The sequence below is a fragment of the Triturus cristatus genome, chromosome 8 (assembly GCF_964204655.1).
Source record: "Triturus cristatus chromosome 8, aTriCri1.1, whole genome shotgun sequence".
NCBI classification, from domain to species: Eukaryota; Metazoa; Chordata; class Amphibia; order Caudata; family Salamandridae; genus Triturus; species Triturus cristatus.
The window spans coordinates 1,193,224,641-1,193,245,910 of record NC_140591.1 but is presented as its reverse complement, the minus strand read 5'-3'; the positions used below and the strand labels follow the sequence as shown (position 1 = coordinate 1,193,245,910).

At 45.9% G+C, this 21,270-nt stretch overlaps 1 protein-coding gene across 2 annotated transcripts in view; it reads right to left on the bottom strand.

Moving 5' to 3' along the window:
* The window catches only part of GABRB3 (gamma-aminobutyric acid type A receptor subunit beta3), a 1,060,293-nt gene that overhangs the window by 76,888 nt on the left and 962,135 nt on the right, over positions 1–21,270 (bottom strand). For both annotated transcript variants that reach the window (XM_085622874.1, XM_085622875.1), the window contains one exon: positions 16,472–16,624. In XM_085622874.1, the coding sequence (XP_085479000.1) occupies positions 16,472–16,624 (153 nt within the window). The remainder of the gene's footprint in view (positions 1–16,471; positions 16,625–21,270) is intronic.

Below are 21,270 nucleotides of genomic sequence, written 5' to 3'. Positions count from 1 at the left end.
CCTCCGCGATCGAGCAGTCAATGGCAGCAAGATTACCTTAGGTGTTTAGACCGCGGCAGTGTTAATATCGGCTGCACGGCGTCTCCACAGGCAGGTAAATGCCCTGAAGTCGTGAAGGAGGAGGAGAGGGAAAGTGGGTTTTAAAACATACAGAAATTCACAATTTTAAAAAAAGAGCAGCAGTTCACACTCCCGGCTTCCGCCTCAGGAGGTCTGTCAAGTATGAATTAAAGCGCTTGTAGTCAGCGCTTTAAATGCTGGTTCGGGGTGGACGTGGCCTCCGCAGTCGAGCAGGCAATGGCGGTAAGATTACCTTAGGTGTTTAGACTGCGGCAGCGTTAATATCAGCTGCGCGGCGTCTCCACAGGCAGGTAAATGCCCTGAAGTCGTGAAGGAGGGGGAGAGGGAAAGTGGGTTTAAAACATACAGAAATTCACAATTTAAAAAAATGAGCGGCAGTTCACACTCCCGGCTTCCGCCTCAGGAGGTCTGTCAAGTATGAATTAAAGCGCTTGTAGTCAGCGCTTTAAATGCTGGTTCGGGGTGGGCGTGGACTCAAGGGGGGCGTGGCCTCCGCGATCGAGCAGGCAATGGCAGCAAGATTACCTTAGGTGTTTAGACCGCGGCAGCGTTAATATCGGCTGCGCGGCGTATCCACAGGCAGGTAAATGCCCTGAAGTCGTGAAGGAGGAGGAGAGGGAAAGTGGGTTTTAAAACATACAGAAATTCACAATTTTAAAAAAAGAGCAGCAGTTCACACTCCCGGCTTCCGCCTCAGGAGGTCTGTCAAGTATGAATTAAAGCGCTTGTAGTCAGCGCTTTAAATGCTGGTTCGGGGTGGGCTTGGCCTCCGCAGTCGAGCAGGCAATGGCGGTAAGATTACCTTAGGTGTTTAGACTGCGGCAGCGTTAATATCGGCTGCGCGGCGTATCCACAGGCAGGTAAATGCCCTGAAGTCGTGAAGGAGGGGGAGAGGGAAAGTGGGTTTTAAAACATACAGAAATTCACAATTTTAAAAAATGAGCGGCAGTTCACACTCCCGGCTTCCGCCTCAGGAGGTCTGTCAAGTATGAATTCATCATTTTCGTGAACACCCGAGGGGCAATGGTGAGGCCGAAGGGGAGCACCGTGAACTGGAAATGCTCCTGACCCACCGTGAACCGCAGGTAACGCTGGTGGGCCGGCAGGACGGGAATGTGAAAATAGGCGTCCTGCAAGTCCAACGCTACCATCCAGTCTCCTGGATCCAGGGCAGCAAGAACCTGAGCTAGGGTAAGCATCTTGAACCTCTCCTTCCGGAGGAAGGCGTTGACGCTCCTGAGGTCCAAGATAGGGCGTAGGCCCCCTTTGCCCTTCTTGGGAACCAGAAAGTAGTGGGAATAACAACCACGACCTACTTCTGTACCAGGAAGGGTCCAGAAGAGGGCTGCAACTTCCTCCCATAGAAGATTCAAGTGATCCCCCGACATGCGGTGGCACTGCGGTGGCATGGCTGGAGGGGTCGTCTCGAAGGGGAGGGAGTAGCCCCTTCGGACGATTTGCAGCACCCACCTGTCCGACGTGATGGAACGCCAGTGGAGCAGGTGATGGCGAACTCTGCCGCCCACTGGCGTGGAATGGGCCTGAAAGTACAGACTAGGAGGGCTTTGAGGCCGATGCTGCTGGGGTGGATGTGGACTGACCGGCACGTTGACCCCCGGTACCGCCTCGGTGGAAACCACGTCCGCGTGCAGGTTGGATCTGCGGCCGGTGGCTAGGCGGACATGAGGGGGCGCCCCTTCCTTGGCCACGAAAGGGACGAAAGGCGGAAGTTTGCGGTCGCGGCCCAGAGAGGCCCAAGGACTTGGCCGTAGCCCGGGAGTCCTTGAAGCGCACCAGCGTACTATCCGCCTTCTCGCCAAAAAGGCGAGTGCCATCAAAGGGCATATCCATGAGGGTGCTCTGGACATCCCCTGAGAAAGACGTGGACCGCAGCCAGGCTTGGCGGTGGAGCGCCACCGTGGTTGACATCGCCCTACCCAGCAAGTCTGTAGTGTCTAGTCCACATCGAATAGCATGTCGTTAGCATGTTGTGCTGCAACCCGCCCGTCGGCAAGAGCCTGGTCGAGCCGCGTCCGGGCCTCCTCCGGACACTGGGGTAGCACATCCTCCACCGTATCTCACAGAGAGTGGGAATAACGGTCCAAGAGGCAAGCGGTGTTCAAGGACCGCAGTCCCAAACTAAGGGAAGAGAACAGCTTCTTACCAAACTGCTCTAGCCTTTTGGATTCCCGATCCGGGGGAGCGGACGGGAAGGAGGATTGGGAAGTAGAGGCCTGGATAACCAGGCTCTCGGGCATGGGGTGTTGGGACAGAAAACTGGGGTCGCCCGGAGCAGGGCGGTGGCGCCGGGCCACGTTCCGATCCACAGGACGTACTGTGGAGGGCTTGGACCAGGTGCCCTTCAGAACGTCCACTAGTGCCTCATTGAACTGCAGCAGAGGCTCCGAGGAGCTTGCTGACGGTTGAAGCACTTCAGTGAGGAGGTTAGTCCTCATGGGCACAGCAGGCAGCTCCACCTCAAGGGCTTCGGCCGCCTTGCGCAGCACCACTGAAAATGCCGCACCTTCCTCCGAAGCCACAGTCTGAGGAGAGATGAAACCAGTGTCCGGGGAGGTGTCCAGACCACTGGCATCCCCCAGCTCATCTGCCCAGTCCTGAGATAAGTTGGCCTGCACGGCCAGAGGGTCCTCAGACCCCTCCCAGTCGCCCCCGTCATCCGATTGCTGATAAACAGGGGGAATAATCGGAGCCGGACGGTAGATGAAATTGTAATCCATCGGGCCCGGACTGAACCGGGGAACGGCGTCGTCTGGAGACAGCGCCGGGGGTGGACCCGGTGTCGTCGCCGGCGGAGGAGGCGTTGTGAGGTCGACCGGCACCAACTGAGATCCAGGCCTGGATCCCACAGGGACCTGCGCCGGGGCCGGAGCCGTGGCTCGCTAGGTCGCCCAGTCGAGCCAGCGGGGCCCGAAGGCACGCTAGCAGGCGTAGACGGCGGAGCCAGGCCCCTCATGGGCGAGAGGAAGGCACTGATCTCCGCCAGAGTCGTGTCAGTCCCAGGGACCGGAGGATATGGGGACGGACGCGGCTCCTGCGGCTCCGACGGAGCCGCGGGGGTGGTACCACCCGGACCCTCGACCGAGTCCCGCGACCGGCGAGGGGAGTCCAAAGAGCGATGTCGCCTCTTGGACTTCTTAGCATGCTTCGACTTACACGAAGACTTCGACCCCGACGAGTGGTGGTGGTGGCTGCGGCTCCGCGACCGGTCCTTCGACCTCCTCCTGGACCGGGACCGTGAACGGCGCGGAGCCGAGTGTCGGAGCTCGAGAAGCTTATGAGACCGCTCCCGCCTAGCCTTCGAGGTCAAGGCCTGGCAGTCGATGCATGACTCCGCATCGTGGTCGGCCCCCAGGCAGTAAAGGCACCGGCGGTGGTGGTCCGTCACCGACATCAGTCGATGACAGGAGTCACAGGCTTTAAACCCGGGCATTCTACCGGCACCAGTTTGAATCGAGTAGACAAAAGAGTCCAAAAAGTTTTAGTCAAAAAGTGACTAAAGGGGTAAGCTCTTCCCGGATCGGCGCTGTCTGGCGCGGAAAAAAGAAGAACTGACATCAGCGAGCGAGGGCGGCGTCTAAGTACTCCGACGACATCCTTCCGGCGCACAACGCCGACGGCGGACGCGGAGCCGCAGACGACGCCTAGCGACGCGCAAGGGGTATTGCTGATGAAAAATCTTTCCGGATCCAACCTGATGCCTGGGGATATCCTAAGGTGAGGAATCTAACTAACGTGTTTCTTTCAGATATACATATGTGCAAGTAAGTTGGGGCGCCTTGGGTGAGCTAATGAATCGCATAGAACATACAAAGGAATACGTCACGGATGAGTATTGGCTCCAACCTTATTCTCTCTTTGCCTAAATGACAAGGTAGCTTATCTTGAGGACTCCAAGAATGCTGCACCAAGGATCGCAGGCAGTAGGATCTCTCTGCTTTTGTTTGCCAATGATACCTTATTGGTATCCACTACCCCAGTCTGCTTGCAGATCCAGGTGAATTGATTTGTGGCCTTCTGTCCCGATCGTCGGTTGGGGATAAACCACACTAAAACTAAATGTATGACTATTATCCCCCAAAGATCATTCAGAGGCTCCATCACTCTTGAAGGAAGTAGTCTAGACACAGTAACCTCTTTCGACTACCTTGGAATAAGGTTAACTAGGAACATGCTTGGTACTCCCTAAGTTGAAAAAAACAGTCTAAATTTATGACAACATGCGTCTGAAATATTGAGGCTGTACCAGACTTCAAAAATAAGGCGGATCTCACCTGCGCCAAAGTATTACAGTATTAAGGCAGTGCCCTATATGGTCCCGATTTATGGGCTTCTTCAGGTCTGAATGCGCTGGGGGTAGCTGAGAACAACTTTTTGAGATCCCTGATGAGCCTCCTTAAAATTACACCACTGCTACCTCTATCTTGAGACATGGGTGTTAAACCCATTATTCGCAAGGCACAACGAATACCTGTCTTATACTGGTGTAGGCTAAAGTATACACAAGCCCCTGTAGAGTAATATAAGGCCGTTAGGGAAATAGTCTAAACAGATAAGAGCTGTAAAAGAAAGTGGGTATGTCATGTCAAGAACACATTGCATCAACTAGCTAAAAAGCATGATACATAAAAACAGACTATAGCATTAGATAAAAACTACAAACAGAGCAGTGCTGGATGGACTTGTTTAAAATCCTTATTTACAAAAAGTGGGCAAATATACTTGTATCTTAAAGGCGCATATTTATGATGGAAAAAAACTACGTGTAAGGTATCAATTGCACTGACCATATCACATGGGCAACTTGGCAGAGGATATATGCCAGCCTACTAACAGTTGAGGGAACAAATTCAGGCGGACATAAAATAACAAACGTCTGTGCAAAATTGGCATATCTAAACTCAAATGCATTCGTGTATTACTCATGGATTTAACCACAACATAGTGGGCCTGGGATTTTGTCTCCAACAAGCTTTTATAACTTAATTCATATGTTTTTGTTCAAAAGACCTCCTTGACCCGCCAAAAATCTACTGTGGTAATTTGCTCAGTCTTAGGGAATAAATGTGAACAGCCTAGATCGCATGAGGTGCTTTGAACATAATGTAGCCACGGAATGTGAGGACTATGGTCCATGTCAAGCAATCTTTCCCAACTGATTTATTTAGATCCAGTTCTTTTTTTAACCACACTCGTCCATAATAGTGTGGGGTGGACTTTAATAATATCTGAAATAATCTCTGCCCAAAGTTCAGCATTTACTATCTCCATAGGTACACTCCGAGGCTCCCTAAGGAGCCTTCTTCGGAATTTGTTTTCAGCTACCTGGATAGAATGGCAGGACTGATACTCCCAAACTTCTGATTCAGAAGACACTGATAGGACAAACTTTGGTCTATACAGATCTCACAAGGATTTTACGTGAACTTAGCCCAATCCTCTTGCAAAGGCCTCAATGCTATGTGCAACCTTATTAAAAGATTGCACTTACATTCTCATTAAAGGGTCCAAATTCAATGTACTGTCCAGCCAAATGTTGAGATAACAAAATGTATTTGTGTTTTCAATGAGATAGAAGTCAATCATAGAAGTCTTTGTTTCAACATGTTTAGGACCTATCATCATTGAATAAGATTTTGAAAAATCAGTAGTTTTTAAGCCCATTTTCTCCCCCCAAAAATAAAAACTATGTAATAGGAGCTCCAGACCTGGCGCTGTCCATACCATAAGCACTGTGTCATCAGCGTACAGCAAAGCTGGAACTGGCCTGTTAAATACCGACAAGACATCTTTACATCTATTCACTAAAAATCGATCCAATTGATTAATATACAGAATAAAAAGCATGGGGGCTAAAATATATACCTGGTGAACTAAACTAAAGTGCTCCGTGCATTCCCCTAGAAGGCCATATCTAACTATCAAGCCAGCATGTAGATTATGCAAAAATTATATAAGAGGGATCGCCACACCCAGTCCCCAGCACAGCCCATAGTTTTGATCTGTCCACTGTATCAAAGGCTGTGTTGAGGTCCATGAAAGCCAGATGAACTGACTCCTTCTTAGCCACCCTGTATTTAGAAATCAACGAATAAAGTTTCAAATTTTGCTCAGTCATCACCGCCCTGGCTTATAGAATCTTTCCTCTGACTGCCCAATCAGTAAGCTGCTTCAACACTATCCATCCAATAATCTTTACCTCAGCATCCAATAAAGAAATAGGTTGATACATGGCTGGATCAGCCCTAATTAGCTTCTTTCAAATTGACTCAAATACCGTTTTTTGCATTATGGGGGTATAGCACCACTTACACCTGCAATGCAGTACTGTATTTTTACAGGAGCCCATAACTCAATACATCTCTTATAAAGGTCACCGAGGGCCCAATCTGGGCCTGGTGCATTGCCAAAAGACAATAGCCTCAATAGCTTTTTATAAGATCCTGAATGTCCAAATGAAGATCATCTCCTCTCAGTGGGTCCCTATAATCAGCACGAAGGGAATCCTCAGTTGTTGCATAACTTGCTTCGAAGTGCATTAACCATGCCTGTGCTGGAAAAAGCCTGAGTCATATCAGGGACTCCTAAATCATTGATAATTGGTTGATTTGTCACTTACCAGAATACAGCACTACCTCTAGAATCACACGCAGACAATAACTGATCCCAGGCTTATTCTTTAAGCTCTTTCTTTTGCATCCTACAGGCCAATGTATACTGGAATCAGCCTATTTACAGCCTCTAGAGTTCTCAGCCTCTGGCACAGCGCTGTCATCAAATCTTAATGGGCCTTAGAGCAACTCCTGTCGAACCGTCTTTGGCGGCCCTTATCTCTTTCTTTGTGAGGGCTAGGTTGACTTCTTTACAAATATTTAAGAAAACCGCCAGAATTACATATTCATGGCTGAATCAGGGCTGGGCCAACGAAGGCACGCTTCAAAGTCCCTGATGCACGATTTCAACAGTTTCCTCCAAAAATCCTCTGGAATAATCTTTCCTCAGCTTAGCCTACAGCCTTGTTCCTTCAATACTAGGGTATCACCTAAATTCCGCTTTAAGAGGATTACGGTCACTTTGGATATTCTAGATCATTTTAAAATTATTTAGGTAAAACAGAAAAAATGCCCAAACATATATTTAATACTTTAATAGAACTAATTTCCCCACCCTTATAAGTATGTAATACATCGGGGTTATACGACGATTGATTGGGCATAAAATGAATTAGATTATATTCCGACAAAAGAGTTTTAAAAGCCTCTCCTTGACAGGTATGTATGAAATGTGACAGCTCCAACTCCTGGCATGAGTCATTCTCCCATAGGTTGGGCCTGCAAATCAAATAAGGGTGCAAATTAAAATCCCCAACAAGCAAGATTATAGGCGCAGTTGAATAAACTAGAAAATAGCCTTCAAGAAAAGATCTTAGTCCTCCCCATCGTTTTCTCTGAGTTAGGCAGTTCACAAACAGTGATATTTAACATTAAGATATTATGGGGAAAATATAGAAACACCCCCAAAACATTAATAGTTGAGTGGTGGACAATCCTCATGTCACATCCTAAGCCCAGACTCACAAACGTTATTAACCCTCCCTTGGCTCTTACTTGAGGAGAAGGTATGGCATGGGTGTAAAAAGCTGCATAGCCATAAGAAAAGAGACACCCTGGTTATCCCATGTCCCCTGCAAGCAAATAATCTCAACGGTTGTAAGAAAGTTCCTCTCATGTTCATCAGCCAATATGTACCTCACTCCTGCTACATTCCAACTTAGTATTAAGAACAAGTTATGAACAGTACTCTCTGTCCTTATAAATGCCTCCTTCTTTCCAGTATTTAAAGTGGGTAGTCAGTCCAACCAGTCGAGTTCCGAGACAGGAGTAAATCTATTACCCAGCTGGACAAACGGGGCTATCTGAGTATCCATCCTCTTTGAAATGATTGGATCTTTCACTGCCTGTTGCCCACACCACCTAAAAGACTGCCCAGCGCCCTCCTATTGGGAGGGTAAAATCATCCCAATGGGAGCAATACAATCTCAGAATTCCTTAAAGGTGGAGTTCTAACATTGGACAGAATGTGTCCCACCCTCGATTAATTGCTTAAGCTAATCACAATACATGCTCCCTGTCCTACTTTCACTGTGACCTCAGCCATTCCACCCTCCGCACCATAACAATCTCCTCATGTCTTGGAAAATTACCAAACCTCAATCTGCTTGCGAGCGAATGTGTGCTACTTTGTTTTTCAGATCGTGGTAGCCTTCATCCAGCCCTTCTTTTAACCAAGGCACATTCTTCATGAACAGACATAAGGTGTGAAGGCCAGGGGTAAGTGTAAAATCACTCTAGGAGGGTTTACAATATCTGATCTCGAGGTGAGCTTGTGGGCCTGGCACACCTTTACACTTCTGCAGTTCAGCTCAGTAGTGTAGAAAATTAAAACCTGTGACTTGGCACCCCCTAACAGGCTGGAACCACCCACCCTTTCCAGTGTAAACTGAGTTTGACTGGTTTTAGACTGAAGGTCCAGGGCCACCCAGGCAGCAGCTGAACCCACGCTTGGGGTCTTCTGATTTAGAGACTACAATAGGGCAGGGTGATCTCTGGGATATAAAGCAGCCCACTGACAGAAACCTGAATCAAGCCTCAAAGCAGAGAGACTGCTTCCAGGCAGCTCCTCTACCTCACGCCAGCGGGGCTCTCCCGCATTTATATGGCGCTAATCCACAACAGCTGGTGAGTCAACACAGAATTATACAACTATTAGTCCCCAGCGGTCCGTCCCACCACGACCAAATACCACAGTGCAGCAAAACACAACAGGGTGCCCTTAGGTGAAAAGCAACCACCTCCCTGGGGTCACAGTGGGTGCTTGATGTAGAGATCCGAAACGTTGAAAATAACAGACACCAGGCAGCTCCTCTCTCTTCTTAATATGTGGTTGATCTTTCAATCATGCACAAATGACTAAGTTGTCGTTCTTTGCCTGCAGGCAAAAAGTCCTTCAGGTTGTCCAGAGTAGACAGTTAGGTGGTCTATGTTTCAGTCTCATAATAAACCGTACTCCCCTCAATTTGTATGTGACCAGTTATCTGGCAAACATCAAATTAATTCTCAAAACCAGAATGATTTAAACCATGTGCACTGTGCGACAGTCAAAAGAACAGTGCTGCAACCCCTTTGCTAACAAGCGTGCTATACAAGTGTAATTATTTACTTTCGTCCATGCACAAAGCACAGCCACTTTCACTCCATCTATCTGAATGGGCCAAAATCATTCAACACTTTTCATAATTACTAATCTTGATTAAACAGCATTTTGAAAAAAAAGTGAACGAGGAACTCTTTAATATCCATTGTGTAAATTGTAGCCCTCCAGCAGCTTCCCATACGCGACCAAGGCACCTTCGTGGAAAAAGAAAACGAGTTACTTACCTGTTACTTTAGTTCTCGAGTATTGGAAACTTTCATAGATTCACATGCTTGAATCATTCCCCGTCTTCGATATGGGAGTCCCGGTACATAAAAATAGCAATGCAAAGCTATTACCAACTAGAAACCAATCCCGGGCCTATTCCAGTTTTGTAGCATAGCCACCTCTCCTTGTAAAAGAGACCAAATAAAATCAACAACCAATCAGAACAGCCTCACCCTTTAGAACCCTCCTGAGAAAACCTAAGACCTTCAGATTTTCATAGCCGTAGTGCCATAGGATAACCATAAAGATCCAGAAAGTCGAGCATTCCCAGGGGAGGAGGGTAGGCCGCATGTGAATCTATGAAAGTTTCCAATACCGGAGAACTAAAGTTACAGGTAAGTAACTTGTTTTCTTACTCCAGTATTGGAACTTTCATAGGTTCACATGCTTGAATCAGAGTAGCTAGCAGTCATGAGCACATTTTTTGTTCTTATCGTGTTGAACAACCAGATATTGCTCAATTTAGAGTACTTAAAATATCATGACTACATTAAGACTAATCCAATGGAAAATTCAAAGAAGTGGTAAGAAAAACAAAAAGGCATACTCAAAGCTTACATACAGACAAAATATATATCGAGAACCAATGCATTTATCAAAGAATGTGCGAGAATCTTAGGAAATAAAAGGAAGGAGGGATAAGAGGGAAAGCTCACCGCTACTGAAGCAGGTTCCTCAGGTCTGCTTGGTCCACTGCAGTTTTACTGCGTGTCGAAGAATCCAAGCAGTAATGTCTGGTAAAAGTATGGATGCTCTTCCAAGTAGCCGCTCTGCAGATATCCTGGATGGGCACCCCTGCAAAAAGGGCCGTAGAGGAAGAGACTGCCCTCGTAGAGTGAGCACGCACCTTTCCTTGGAGAGGTTTCCCAGCCAATTGATGACAGTACTGAATAGAACTGGAAAACCAATGTGCAATGCCTTGCTTGGATAGGGAAAAGCCCCTACCAGTAGTACTAAAAGCCACAAAGAGCTGAGGTGACCTTCTAAAGTGTTGAGTTATTTGAAGGTAGAATTTTAAACAACGTTGAATGTCCAAAGAATGGAGTGATTTCCCGGCTGGTGTAGTAGGTTGAAGGAAAAAAGTCTTAAGAACCAGAGGTTTGTTCAGATGAAAGTCTGAAGGCACCTTAGGGATGAACTTGGAGTTAGTACGAAGAACCACTGTATCATTTTTGAACTGAAGAAAAGGCTCCTGAATAGTGAGTGCTTGCAATTAGCTAAACCTTCTTGCAGATGTTAGCGCCAAAAGAAGAGCCAGCTTCCACAAAAGGAATTTTAACTCATCTTCATGGATGGTTTCCAAAAAGGATGTTTTATGAGCTGAGTCAAAATCACATTGATCGGAGGAAAAACCCGAAAGAGACCCTTCATGAATTGTTTTATTATCCTTGTTGACCATAGAGGAGGGCTTGAAGACGTTCTTCTGAAACGAGGGATAGCTGCAAGGTGAAGTTTGATGGATGCGTGAGCTAAACCAGCCTTAGCCAAGGAAAGGTAGTAAGGAAGTATCTCCTGAGCCAAGGAAGAGAAAGGGTGAACTTCCGACTTTTGGCACCAGAGACAGAACCTTTTCCACTTCATGCGGTATGTCTTGTTCGTACTCTGAGCACAAGCTTGGGAAAGGATGTCTACACTCCTTGGACAGATTCAGGTCGAGAAACTCTCTGTGCTCAGGAGCCATGCCGATAATTGAAGGGATTTGGGATCCGGATGCAGAACTTGGCCCTGGGACATCGTCAGAAATGATGGGATAGGATCCAAGGAAATCTGTTGTTCCACCAACAGAAGAAGAAGCTCTGTGTACCAGTACTGGCGAGGCTAGGACGGTGCTGTAAGGACCATTGTGCAGGGTTCCATTTTTACCTTCCTGAGAAGTCGCGGGAATGGGGGGAAAAGTGTACACAAAGGCCATCAAAAACGCATTCCCGCAGGATCCCGTATGGTGATGGCAGCTTGCAAAGTACCGGCATTTCTTGATCTCCAGTGTCGCAAACAGATCTATGGACGGTGTGCTCTATTGCCGGAAGATGTCATCCAGTGTCCTCTGATCCATCTCCCACTTGGGGCAAACTGACTTTAGTCTGCTTAGTGTATCTGCTGTCTCGTTGAGATTCCCTGGAAGATGCTCGGCCTTCAGTGAAACTCCATGTAGGATCCCCCATTCCCAGATACTTTGAGCTTCCACAGACAACAGATGTGATCTCGTGCCTCCCTGTTTGTTGACGTAATGCATGGCTGTGCTATTTTCTGTTCTGATCAGAACTGACAAATTTCTGATTCTAGGGAGAAAATCCTGTAGGGCTAGGCGAATCGCTCTTAGCTGAAGAAGATTAATGTGTAGAAGACGTTGACGCTGTTGCCAACGACCACTGATTTCGAGGTCCTGTAAGACTGCACCCCAACCCTCTAGAGATGCATCTGTAGTAATTATCCGAGGAACTGTGGTGACCAGAAAGGAGAGACCCTGTGAAATGTTCTCCTTGTGAATCCACCATAAAGCAGCCTGCCTTATTGGCAAGTTACCTTGATCATATCTTTGAAAGATCCTTCCACCTGATGCCATTGTAAGTCCAGTTGTTCCTGAAGAGGATGATGCATTGGTAGCCTGCATTGGGGTATCAGAGGAATGCAGGACGAAATGGATCCCAGAAGGGACTTGTAGAGGCTAACTGAAAGTGACCTCCTTTTTAGCAGAAGACAAGCCATTGACATCAGCTTGGTTTGTCATTCTAGTGGCGGAAATGCTCTGTTTAGGTACATGTCCAATATAGCTCCCAGAAATATGGCGTTCTTGGAAGGACGCAATTTGAGTTTTCACTGTTGAGGGTAAGACCCAGGCCCTTGAACAGTGTTGTACAGGCCGTCACTGAATTCCTGTCTGTTGCTTTGGCAGGGGCTTTTGTCAACCAGTTGTCTAGGTAGGGAAACACCTGGTGCTGTTGTCTTCTTAGGAAGGCCACTACGGGAGCCAGAATTTTTTTAAGATTCTTGGTGCCGATCTGAGGCAAAAAAGTAGGACTTTGAATAGAAACTGGCTCTTGGCTACTGTAAAGCGAAGGAACTTCCTGTGCGATATATGAATGGGGACGTGGAAATAATTGTCCTCTAGGTCTAAAGTGGGCATGAAATCTTCAGAATTTAGGAGTCGAAGTATGTCCTGTAAGGAGACGATCCGAAACGACTGCTTGATGAGATAGGTATTGAGCTCCCTTAGATCTAGGGTGGGGCGCCACTTTTCGACAGTCTATCGAACCAGAAAGAACGGGGAGTAGAATCCCCTTCCTCTGTGAGATAACGGGACCTGTTCTATTGTCCCCTTCTGTAACATCTGCTGGACTTCTAGACGCAGGAGACGTAGATGTTTTGTTGTGTGACTGCGAGGAGGGTTGTTTGGCGGAGGATGAACAAATTCCAACATATGGCTATATTGAACTATGTTGGGCACCCATTGATCTTTTATTAGTTGCCAATTTTGGAAACGCAAAGAAATCCTTCCCCCCACAGGTGTATGGTTTTGGGAAGGAACAGTAGTCAGAGCCTCCAAGTTGCTATTGATGTCTTGAAGAATCCTTCCCCTGACGTCCCGTCTCTGGGCGCCGATTTAGAATAGGCTGCGGATTGACCTGGTCGCTGATTGTACTGAGGGCGATATGACTGCGCAGCAGGTATATAGGAGGATATCTATACTGTTGGTATCCTCCTCCGTAGGAAGGAAGCTCTCTACCCTTTGAGCCTCGAAAAGGAACTTTGCGGTTTTGAAGTGTCCCCAACGACTTCGCCGTGTCTGTGTCCTTTTTTATGTCTTGGAGAGCATCATCCATATGCTTTCCAAAGAGCGCTTCTCCATTGAATAGAAGATCCAGTATTTTGTTTTGGACCTCTGTTCTGAATAAGGTTGTTTGAAGCCATCCCTGGTGACGTAGTACTGCTGCCCCAGCAAGGGATCGAAAAGCTATTGTAGCAATGTCCATTGCACAATCAATGACCTCCAAAGAGGCCCTCTCCCCTTCTTGGAGAATCTTTTTTGCTTTGGTTTTACTGTCCTCAGGCAGTTGATCTGGGTAAGGAGATAAGTCACATCACATATGATGGTCGTAGCGGCCCAGAATAGCTAAAGGGCTAGCCGCTTTGACCAGTAAACATGACATAGAGGAAAATCTCTTGCCTGCATTGTCCAGGCATCTGCCTTCTTTGTCCGGAGGTTTAGTGAGAGGAAATACCGGATTTTTTTACTTCCATTGCGCTGCCTGCGATATAACCGAGTCCGGTTTCGGATGACTCACCAAGCAAGCCGGGCTATCCTCTGGGGCTTTATATTTTTTCTCTAGCTGTGGCAGACCCGGGAACACCGTGGCTGGGGTCTTCAAGACTTTAAGACCCTCATCCCATCCATGATTGACAATGGGAATGGCTTGCACCATCTTCTTAATGTGCTCCTTAAAGTCATAGAAGAAACATTCTGTCTGTGAAGAGGGCATTGGCAAATCAAACCTCTTGGCCGCTCTTTCCAGAAGATTGTGGAAGCCACCTATATCCCCCGGCGGAGACTCCACCTGGACTGGTGAAGGAAAGAAGGAGTGGGGATAATATAATCATCCCACTCCCTATGAGGGTCTGGAAGATCCATTTCCCCCTGATCATCATCCGAGGTATGTTGGTGTTGTATAAAGGGTGGAGTTGGCAGAGGACCTGCTATGATTTGCAGTGGTGGTGGCGGCACCCAAGGGGTAGACTGCACTGAGGGTGGCCTAGTAGGAACTGACCCCTGTTCTGGTATTGAAGATGGAGTTGGAAACCTTCTCTTGTAGTCCAACAGCATATACTGTAAGTCCGAAATCAAGGAGGACAGCATACAGACCACCTCCTCTTGATTTTCCCTATGGTAGTCGTGGGGAGGATCATAGTCTTGCTCCCCTTCATATCCTTCTTTCGAATCGTCCTCCTGGCACTTGACGTGCAGCTCTGATGGGCTATGGGTATAGTCTAAAGGCCTTCGTCGTCCGAATATTCCTCTTCTAGGAGGTGAGAAAAAAGTAGGGGGGTCACTTTGCTTGGAGAAGTGAGCTCAGGAGTTACCTGACACTTCCTGACTTTTTCTCGGGACATTTTTACTCCCGTCGACGGTATCGTCGATGATGTTGATATTGCCATTCAACGGTGTTGTCATCGATACCGTCGTCATTACCATCGACGCCATAGCCGTCGACAGTGTAGATGCTGTCGTAGTTTGCGTCGCCGCGGTCATCTTTGTCGTCCACGCTATCGACGGCGCAATCTTTGTCGTCACTGCCATCATAGCCTTCGGCTGCGTCACCGTCATCGATGGAGGCGGAACCATGGCTGTCGACGCCGGAGAAGCTCTCGGCGATGATCCCATCGTCGGAACCAATGAAAGCTGAAGAGACTGGCCCTTATCACTCCACGTCCACGACAACGATTTCTTCGTTGACGGTGTTGTCGACTGCTTCATTGACGATGTTAACTTTATTTTTCCTGTTTTTCCCTAAGAGGAACAGAGGAGGGTTTTTTGAACACTTTTCTTCCTTAGGAGGGGAAGGAGGAGGAACAGAGCTTGATTTCCTCACTCCACTTTCTCCTGTTTTAAGTCCTTTCCTCTCCTTTTCACCTTGGTGAGGAGTTTTAATTGGACTGAGCCTGTCAGGCCCATGGGTAGTCTTTTTAGAGGCTTTTTGAGGGCACTCCTCAGAAGAAGTAGGGTCAGATCTTCCTCTTTTTTCAGATCTTCTAGAAGACGAAGAAGATGAGGCCTCATCACTGTCGTCATCAGAGACTGGATCTCTTCTGGATTTTAGCTTCTGGAGCCAGGTAATGAGAAGTCCCTCACGATCCCTCAAGGTTTTAGTAGAAAAGGTACGACATACCTTGCAGTCCTTGGCTTTGTGGTCAGGATACAAGCAGTATATGCAATCTTTATGAGGGTCATCCACATAAAACCTCTTTTTAGAGCAGGTGGCACAAGCTCCAAAAGTCATCTGGAAATATAAGGCTGAAGAATTCTCTCAATAGTAATAGAATAAGGAATAACTGAGCAGAGCTTAGTGGAGACTCCCTAGCACAACGTGCGGTAGAATATCTGATGGTCTGAGGTTCTCTCAGGAGGGTTCTAAAGGGTGAGGCTGATCTGATTGGATGTTGATTTTATTTGGTCTCTTTTACAAAAAGAGGTGGATAAGTTGCAAAACTGGAATAGGCCTAGGCCTGGTTTCTAGTTTTTAATAGCGTTGCATTGATATTTTTATGCATCAGGAACTCCAATCTCGTTTCAAGCATGTGAATCAATGAAAGTTTCAATACAGGAGTAATAACTGGTTCACACCTACATTTAGGTCTGCTCCTCTATAAGCCTGAACGTGTGACGAGAAAGCTGTTCGCTTTCTGAGTACTTCTGTGCCACATTCTTTACAACAGAGAAAGTTGAATCATGGGAAAGGTTCAGCATTTTCATTGAGAACCCTTAAAAATGCGCCAAAAGTAATTTTATGCCTTACTAAGTTGAGTCAGACCTCAAATCAATCCCACTGGTCGCAAACCTCACCAACCGTCTGCATTCTCTCATTTTCTTTGCCATAAACAGCTCTATCTTTTGCCTTTCGCTTTTGCGATCACCTATTGTCTTTCTCGAGGGAACACATTAAAAAGACTGTTTCATGTTCATCATCTATTTTTTTTTACTTCTCTATGGTTACTTTTTTTAACAAAAAATTTAGACATTTTTTTCTGTTAAAGCAATGCATTTATTTGCAATTACTGATGGATGGCATTAGGCCACCAGACTAAACTCAAGCAAACATACATGTTAACATTCAGATACATCTTTTGTCAGTCTTAGGATGACCATACTTTGCAAATACTTTAAACATGTCTTACATACCTAGAGCAACTCTCGCTGCTGATGCGTCATAATTGATCCAGAATGAAACCCAGGATAGAATTGTAATCAGGATAGATGGCATGTAGGTTTGAAGAATAAAATACCCAATATTTCTTTTCAATTTGAAGCTCAATGAAAGTCTAGGATAGGCACCTAGAAACACAAGTAGAAAAGGAACAGAATATGTTTCAGTACAGAATATTGGCAATTTCTACCTGCATGTCGTTGACTTTTGTGCCAGCTTTAAAGAACCAATCATTATTACTGTAATCTTCAAAAGAGGTTACAGTAAAGGGCACAAAACCTTTGTATTGTGGGAGGTGAATTAAATACTGAACAAGGAAATAAGCTATATTTATTTACATATCCACTTTGTAAGATTACTGGCATAATAATAGTTTTCATGTATAAGTTTCCAAACAACTGTTCACATAAATTTACAGCCAACTAGTCTTTTTCAAAGAATAAAGATGTCTCCATTACTCCTAATCCATTGACTGTTTCCCATTATAAACCTGTTGACATCCAACTACATAGGCCTTATATGTTTCCCTGCACTGGTGTGGAGCAAACTGCATACCCATAAACACTAATACCATGCAGTAACACCCCACAAATACTGTGCAGTTACAAGTTAATCCAAATAACACGAGGGCCCCAATTATTCTGAGCCAAATTTCATATGGTATTCAGTTTTCCACTGGGAATAACAATTCCATTTACCACCTTCTCTCAGCATGTGGTCAATGCAATCAATGGCCATCTGGGGGTCAGAGATGACATCAGGGGCAAGTGAGGCTGGTGTGAGGCAGGTGGAGTGTCCTGTGTTCCCCTTTGCTACTGGGGAGAGCCATGTAGATTACTGGACTATACTTGCAGCCCAAGGCAATTGCAATTTTACCAGGTGGTTTTACAGGGCGGTAAAATTGAGCTTGATGTTCCCACACTCAGCAAATCTGGGTCCGTTATAATCGGCGGGGGTATTATCCCAACAGGGGATAACACTCCCCAAACTTATAATCAAGGTCATAGTTGTGGGTGAAGAAGCTACTTTTATAGGTGTTTAAACTCTTTAGCAATGATGATCAGGTCCTCTGCGCTACCTTTACAGTGTAAAAGGACTCAATCATCAAGTGCTCCTGCTCGTTCTCCTTTCAATGTGTTTTCTACTTGGACCACAGATCAGATCCCAGAAGACTAATTACAATGGGAGGAGTACTACTGGAAATGGAAAATGTTCCCCTTTCGAATGGTACCTCTTTCGGCTGTCTCCCTATTAGGAAGGCACCACGGGAGGGTGATCCACTTCCAGAGAACCATCGTCCAAACGACCAGGGAGGTGAAAGGGTGAGACCCCTAATGCACGGGCAATTGCTCTTCCCTGTCCACCTACGACTGCAACACTCTTTCTTCCCCCTTGGACTGGGCAGATTGGGGTGTTATATACAAAAGGAATGGTGTGTGGCTATGGTCCGTCTTGGTACTGGGCTGCAACACCCTACCCCTTGACAGCCATACACTCTTTCTGCTCACTGGAATGAAAGACCTTTGTCACCCTGATTGACAGCATGCCGCCGACCAAAGTAAAAATCAGGCACTACATTTCTTTGGGGAAACCGTGATATACACAATTTACCCTCGCTGAATTTAGACTTTTGGGGCTGATTTGGAGTGGGCGGATGGTGGAGTACACTTTTCACAAACTGTCAGGAGTGGGCGGATGGTGGAATACACTTTTCAGAAAACTGACAGTCTACCTGCTCCATTTTGAGTCAGATAGACTGTCATTTTTCTGACAGCAGTGCCCCCGCAGGCTCCAGTTTCAGAAACTTTACATTGACATCCCAGCAGAGGTATTGTTGCTTGTGTAGGTGAATCACACTGTCTGCCATATTTGGACAAAAAAGTCTGATGCTTCTTGTTTTAAATTCAGATTGTCAGATTAACTGAAAAATAGAAAAGCTATCTCCACTCCCTGGTAAAAAAAACTCTTAGGGTGTCAGGGTCATTTAGTTTTTGTTTGTGAAAAACAATCTCCTACTTTGAAATGTGGGGAATGCTCACCAAACTTTCAGTGCCTGAGGTGGAGCTGTAACTCCTCTGTAGGCAAACACAGCTCTGTAGGGCTAGCAGCGATCTCTAAATAAGGTGGGTCGAAGCCCATTCAGTTTGGAGGAGGAAAGACCTGTCACCCTGACAGACTGCAGACCACCCCCCAAAGTAATAGTCAGGCCAGTTGTCTACTTTTCAGAAATGCATAATTTTCCAGGTTTATCCATGGTTTTCACACCTCTTTCCACCACAATCAACAAGTAGGTAGAAACCAAAATGAACAGGAAATCTTGATTACCATTTACAAAATTGCCAAAACTGTGATTGTTTTTTACAAAACAAATCTGACTGTTCCTAAAAATCTGGAAAGAGGGCGATTATAGGACAGCAAGACTTTTTTTAAGCTATTGCTAGAAAAACACTCATACTTATTTCCTATGTTTAAAAAAAAGACAATTTTGATAAATTTTTTGCTATTTTCTCAAATCCCTCCAGAGGAATCCATAAACTCAGGAAGGCGAACTCTGGTGAATACCACCTCAGCATGCAGTCTCTTTTTAGAATGGTTTTGTCAAAACTGGAGTGCAAATCGTAACCTTAAGATGGCCGCCCCTCTTGAGTTGACCCAACACAGATCAATAGGTGGGTCATCTATCCAATACAACTCCATAGGTAGGCCATGTTATGTTTAGGACTTTCACTTGAAACCGGACAAATACATTTTCAGAAATCAATGTCAACCACTCAGAATAGTTTGCAGTACCTGTATTCCACTAAGCAGATAATGTGTGCAAGCACCACATACTGCAAATACTACCAGTCAACATATTTCTGTGCTGCAATACTAAAACAGGCTGAAATACAAAATAATGTACAAAGCAGTGAGACCAGACACAGAGGGTAGACTCAGACGAACACCACCACAATCAGCAACGTTTAGTCAAATGATTTCATGGCTCTCATATGGGCAGATGTGCAAGTTTTGGTCTTAACATATCCACCTTATTGACCTATACTGGGACAACACAAAAATAGGAGTAGCAAGAAATACAAAACCTTGAGAAGCCATACTGAAGCCATATGAATCAGAGTGGGCTATGGGTTCTTTCTGATCTTCTAAAGAAACCTCAGAATCAATAAGGTTGAGAAAAAGCAAAACAGAAACATCACCATCCATTCCAACAACAGGCTGGCTCCTAGTTATGTGAGATCCCTGTGCATACAAGAAGTAAACTGACCACACTATGAGTTCAAATGAGTTGCAAAAACATATATTAGTTTCTAACCACAGGTCTCCAAGATGGGTTGAGGATTTCCCAGATGGTTTCCAACGAGTGTGTTAACTAAACAAGCCTGCTCAGGCTCCACACTCTGGGTTTTCTATCCCTGTGAAGTGACGACTATAAGTAACACACCTTGTAGCATCACTTACTTCAAAAAAGAAGACACTGCCAACTGAAAAAGTTGCAGGCAATGAGTTCTCCTTATTTCAAGGGATAAAATAGTTTTGGTGTTGTCTGGGTGTACTGTAACCATACTTATATCAGATTTAGCATGAAGGAATGGAATTTCAAACCAAGAGACTGACTTCAGCTTTAGCACATTTATTTGTAGGTATGTATCTAATCTGTCCCACAAAGCATTGATGGAGGCATTCCTGCAATGTGACCCCACCTGAATGCAGAAGAGTTAGAAGGGCTTGGGAACATGTCACTAACATCCCAAAGTCAGGAATAAGAATGGATGAACTAGGTTGAACTTCAATTCTGCATCCTGCAGCCTGTCAAATTGTTCTACCATATGGAGTTGCAGAGAATGAATTTGGAGGATGAAAGAGGGTATCTTCTCAAAGCAGTCCATATGCAGCACAAGAAGCTTCTGGAGCAACAAGGTTGTTGCAGTCTCCTTTGTGAAACTATGTGCCAGATGGTCCTTACCCTTCATGGGAGAGAGAATGCCTCTGCCCGGGTGAAAACCAGCATCGCCCCTATAAACGGGATTTTTCTTGGATGGAACCACAGACAACCGAAGTACGTAAAGGTGTGAGTGGACTCTGAATTTTCCCTTGACATACTTGGGTTCGTTTTTTTCCCAGAACAAGAACCAAACTCTTCTCCATAATGGAAACAGAGATTTGAGGAACAGCGCCGGGCGAGTTTTCTATTATCCCTGTGTGAAATTTTTATACATGGTTGAGATGGTTATCCCTCTGGTGAAAATGTTGCTGCTGCATGAAGGATGATACCAAAGCTAGGATCTTGGAAATGACAGAGGGCAGCTTTGAGATCAAATGGAAATGTTCTATACTGATAGTGTTACTAACAAAAACAGGGAGACCTTTCTGATTCAATGTTCCTTCAGTATGGGTACATGGAAGCAGACATCCAGAAGACCGCTCCAGCAACACCAGTTGTTGCTCTGAATGTCTGCCACGACCGTAGTTTAAGTTAACATTTCCAACTTTGACAGTAGGAGCAAATTATTTTGATAACAAATATTCAAGATGGGTTACATCCCTACACCATTTCACTTATGAGGAAATAATGAGAGAAGTACCACTGCCCCATTTCTTGGAGCATGACTGGCTTTATTGTTCCAACAAGGAGAGCCTCTCCTGGGGTGTCAACTAAATAGAAGAAGCACAAATGGTTACGGCCATGGTAGCTTAAGAGTGCAAACATTTATCTTCTGAGAAAGGACCATGTCTTTGATAATCTGGGTTCAGATGTGGCAGGGGAGTGAAATAC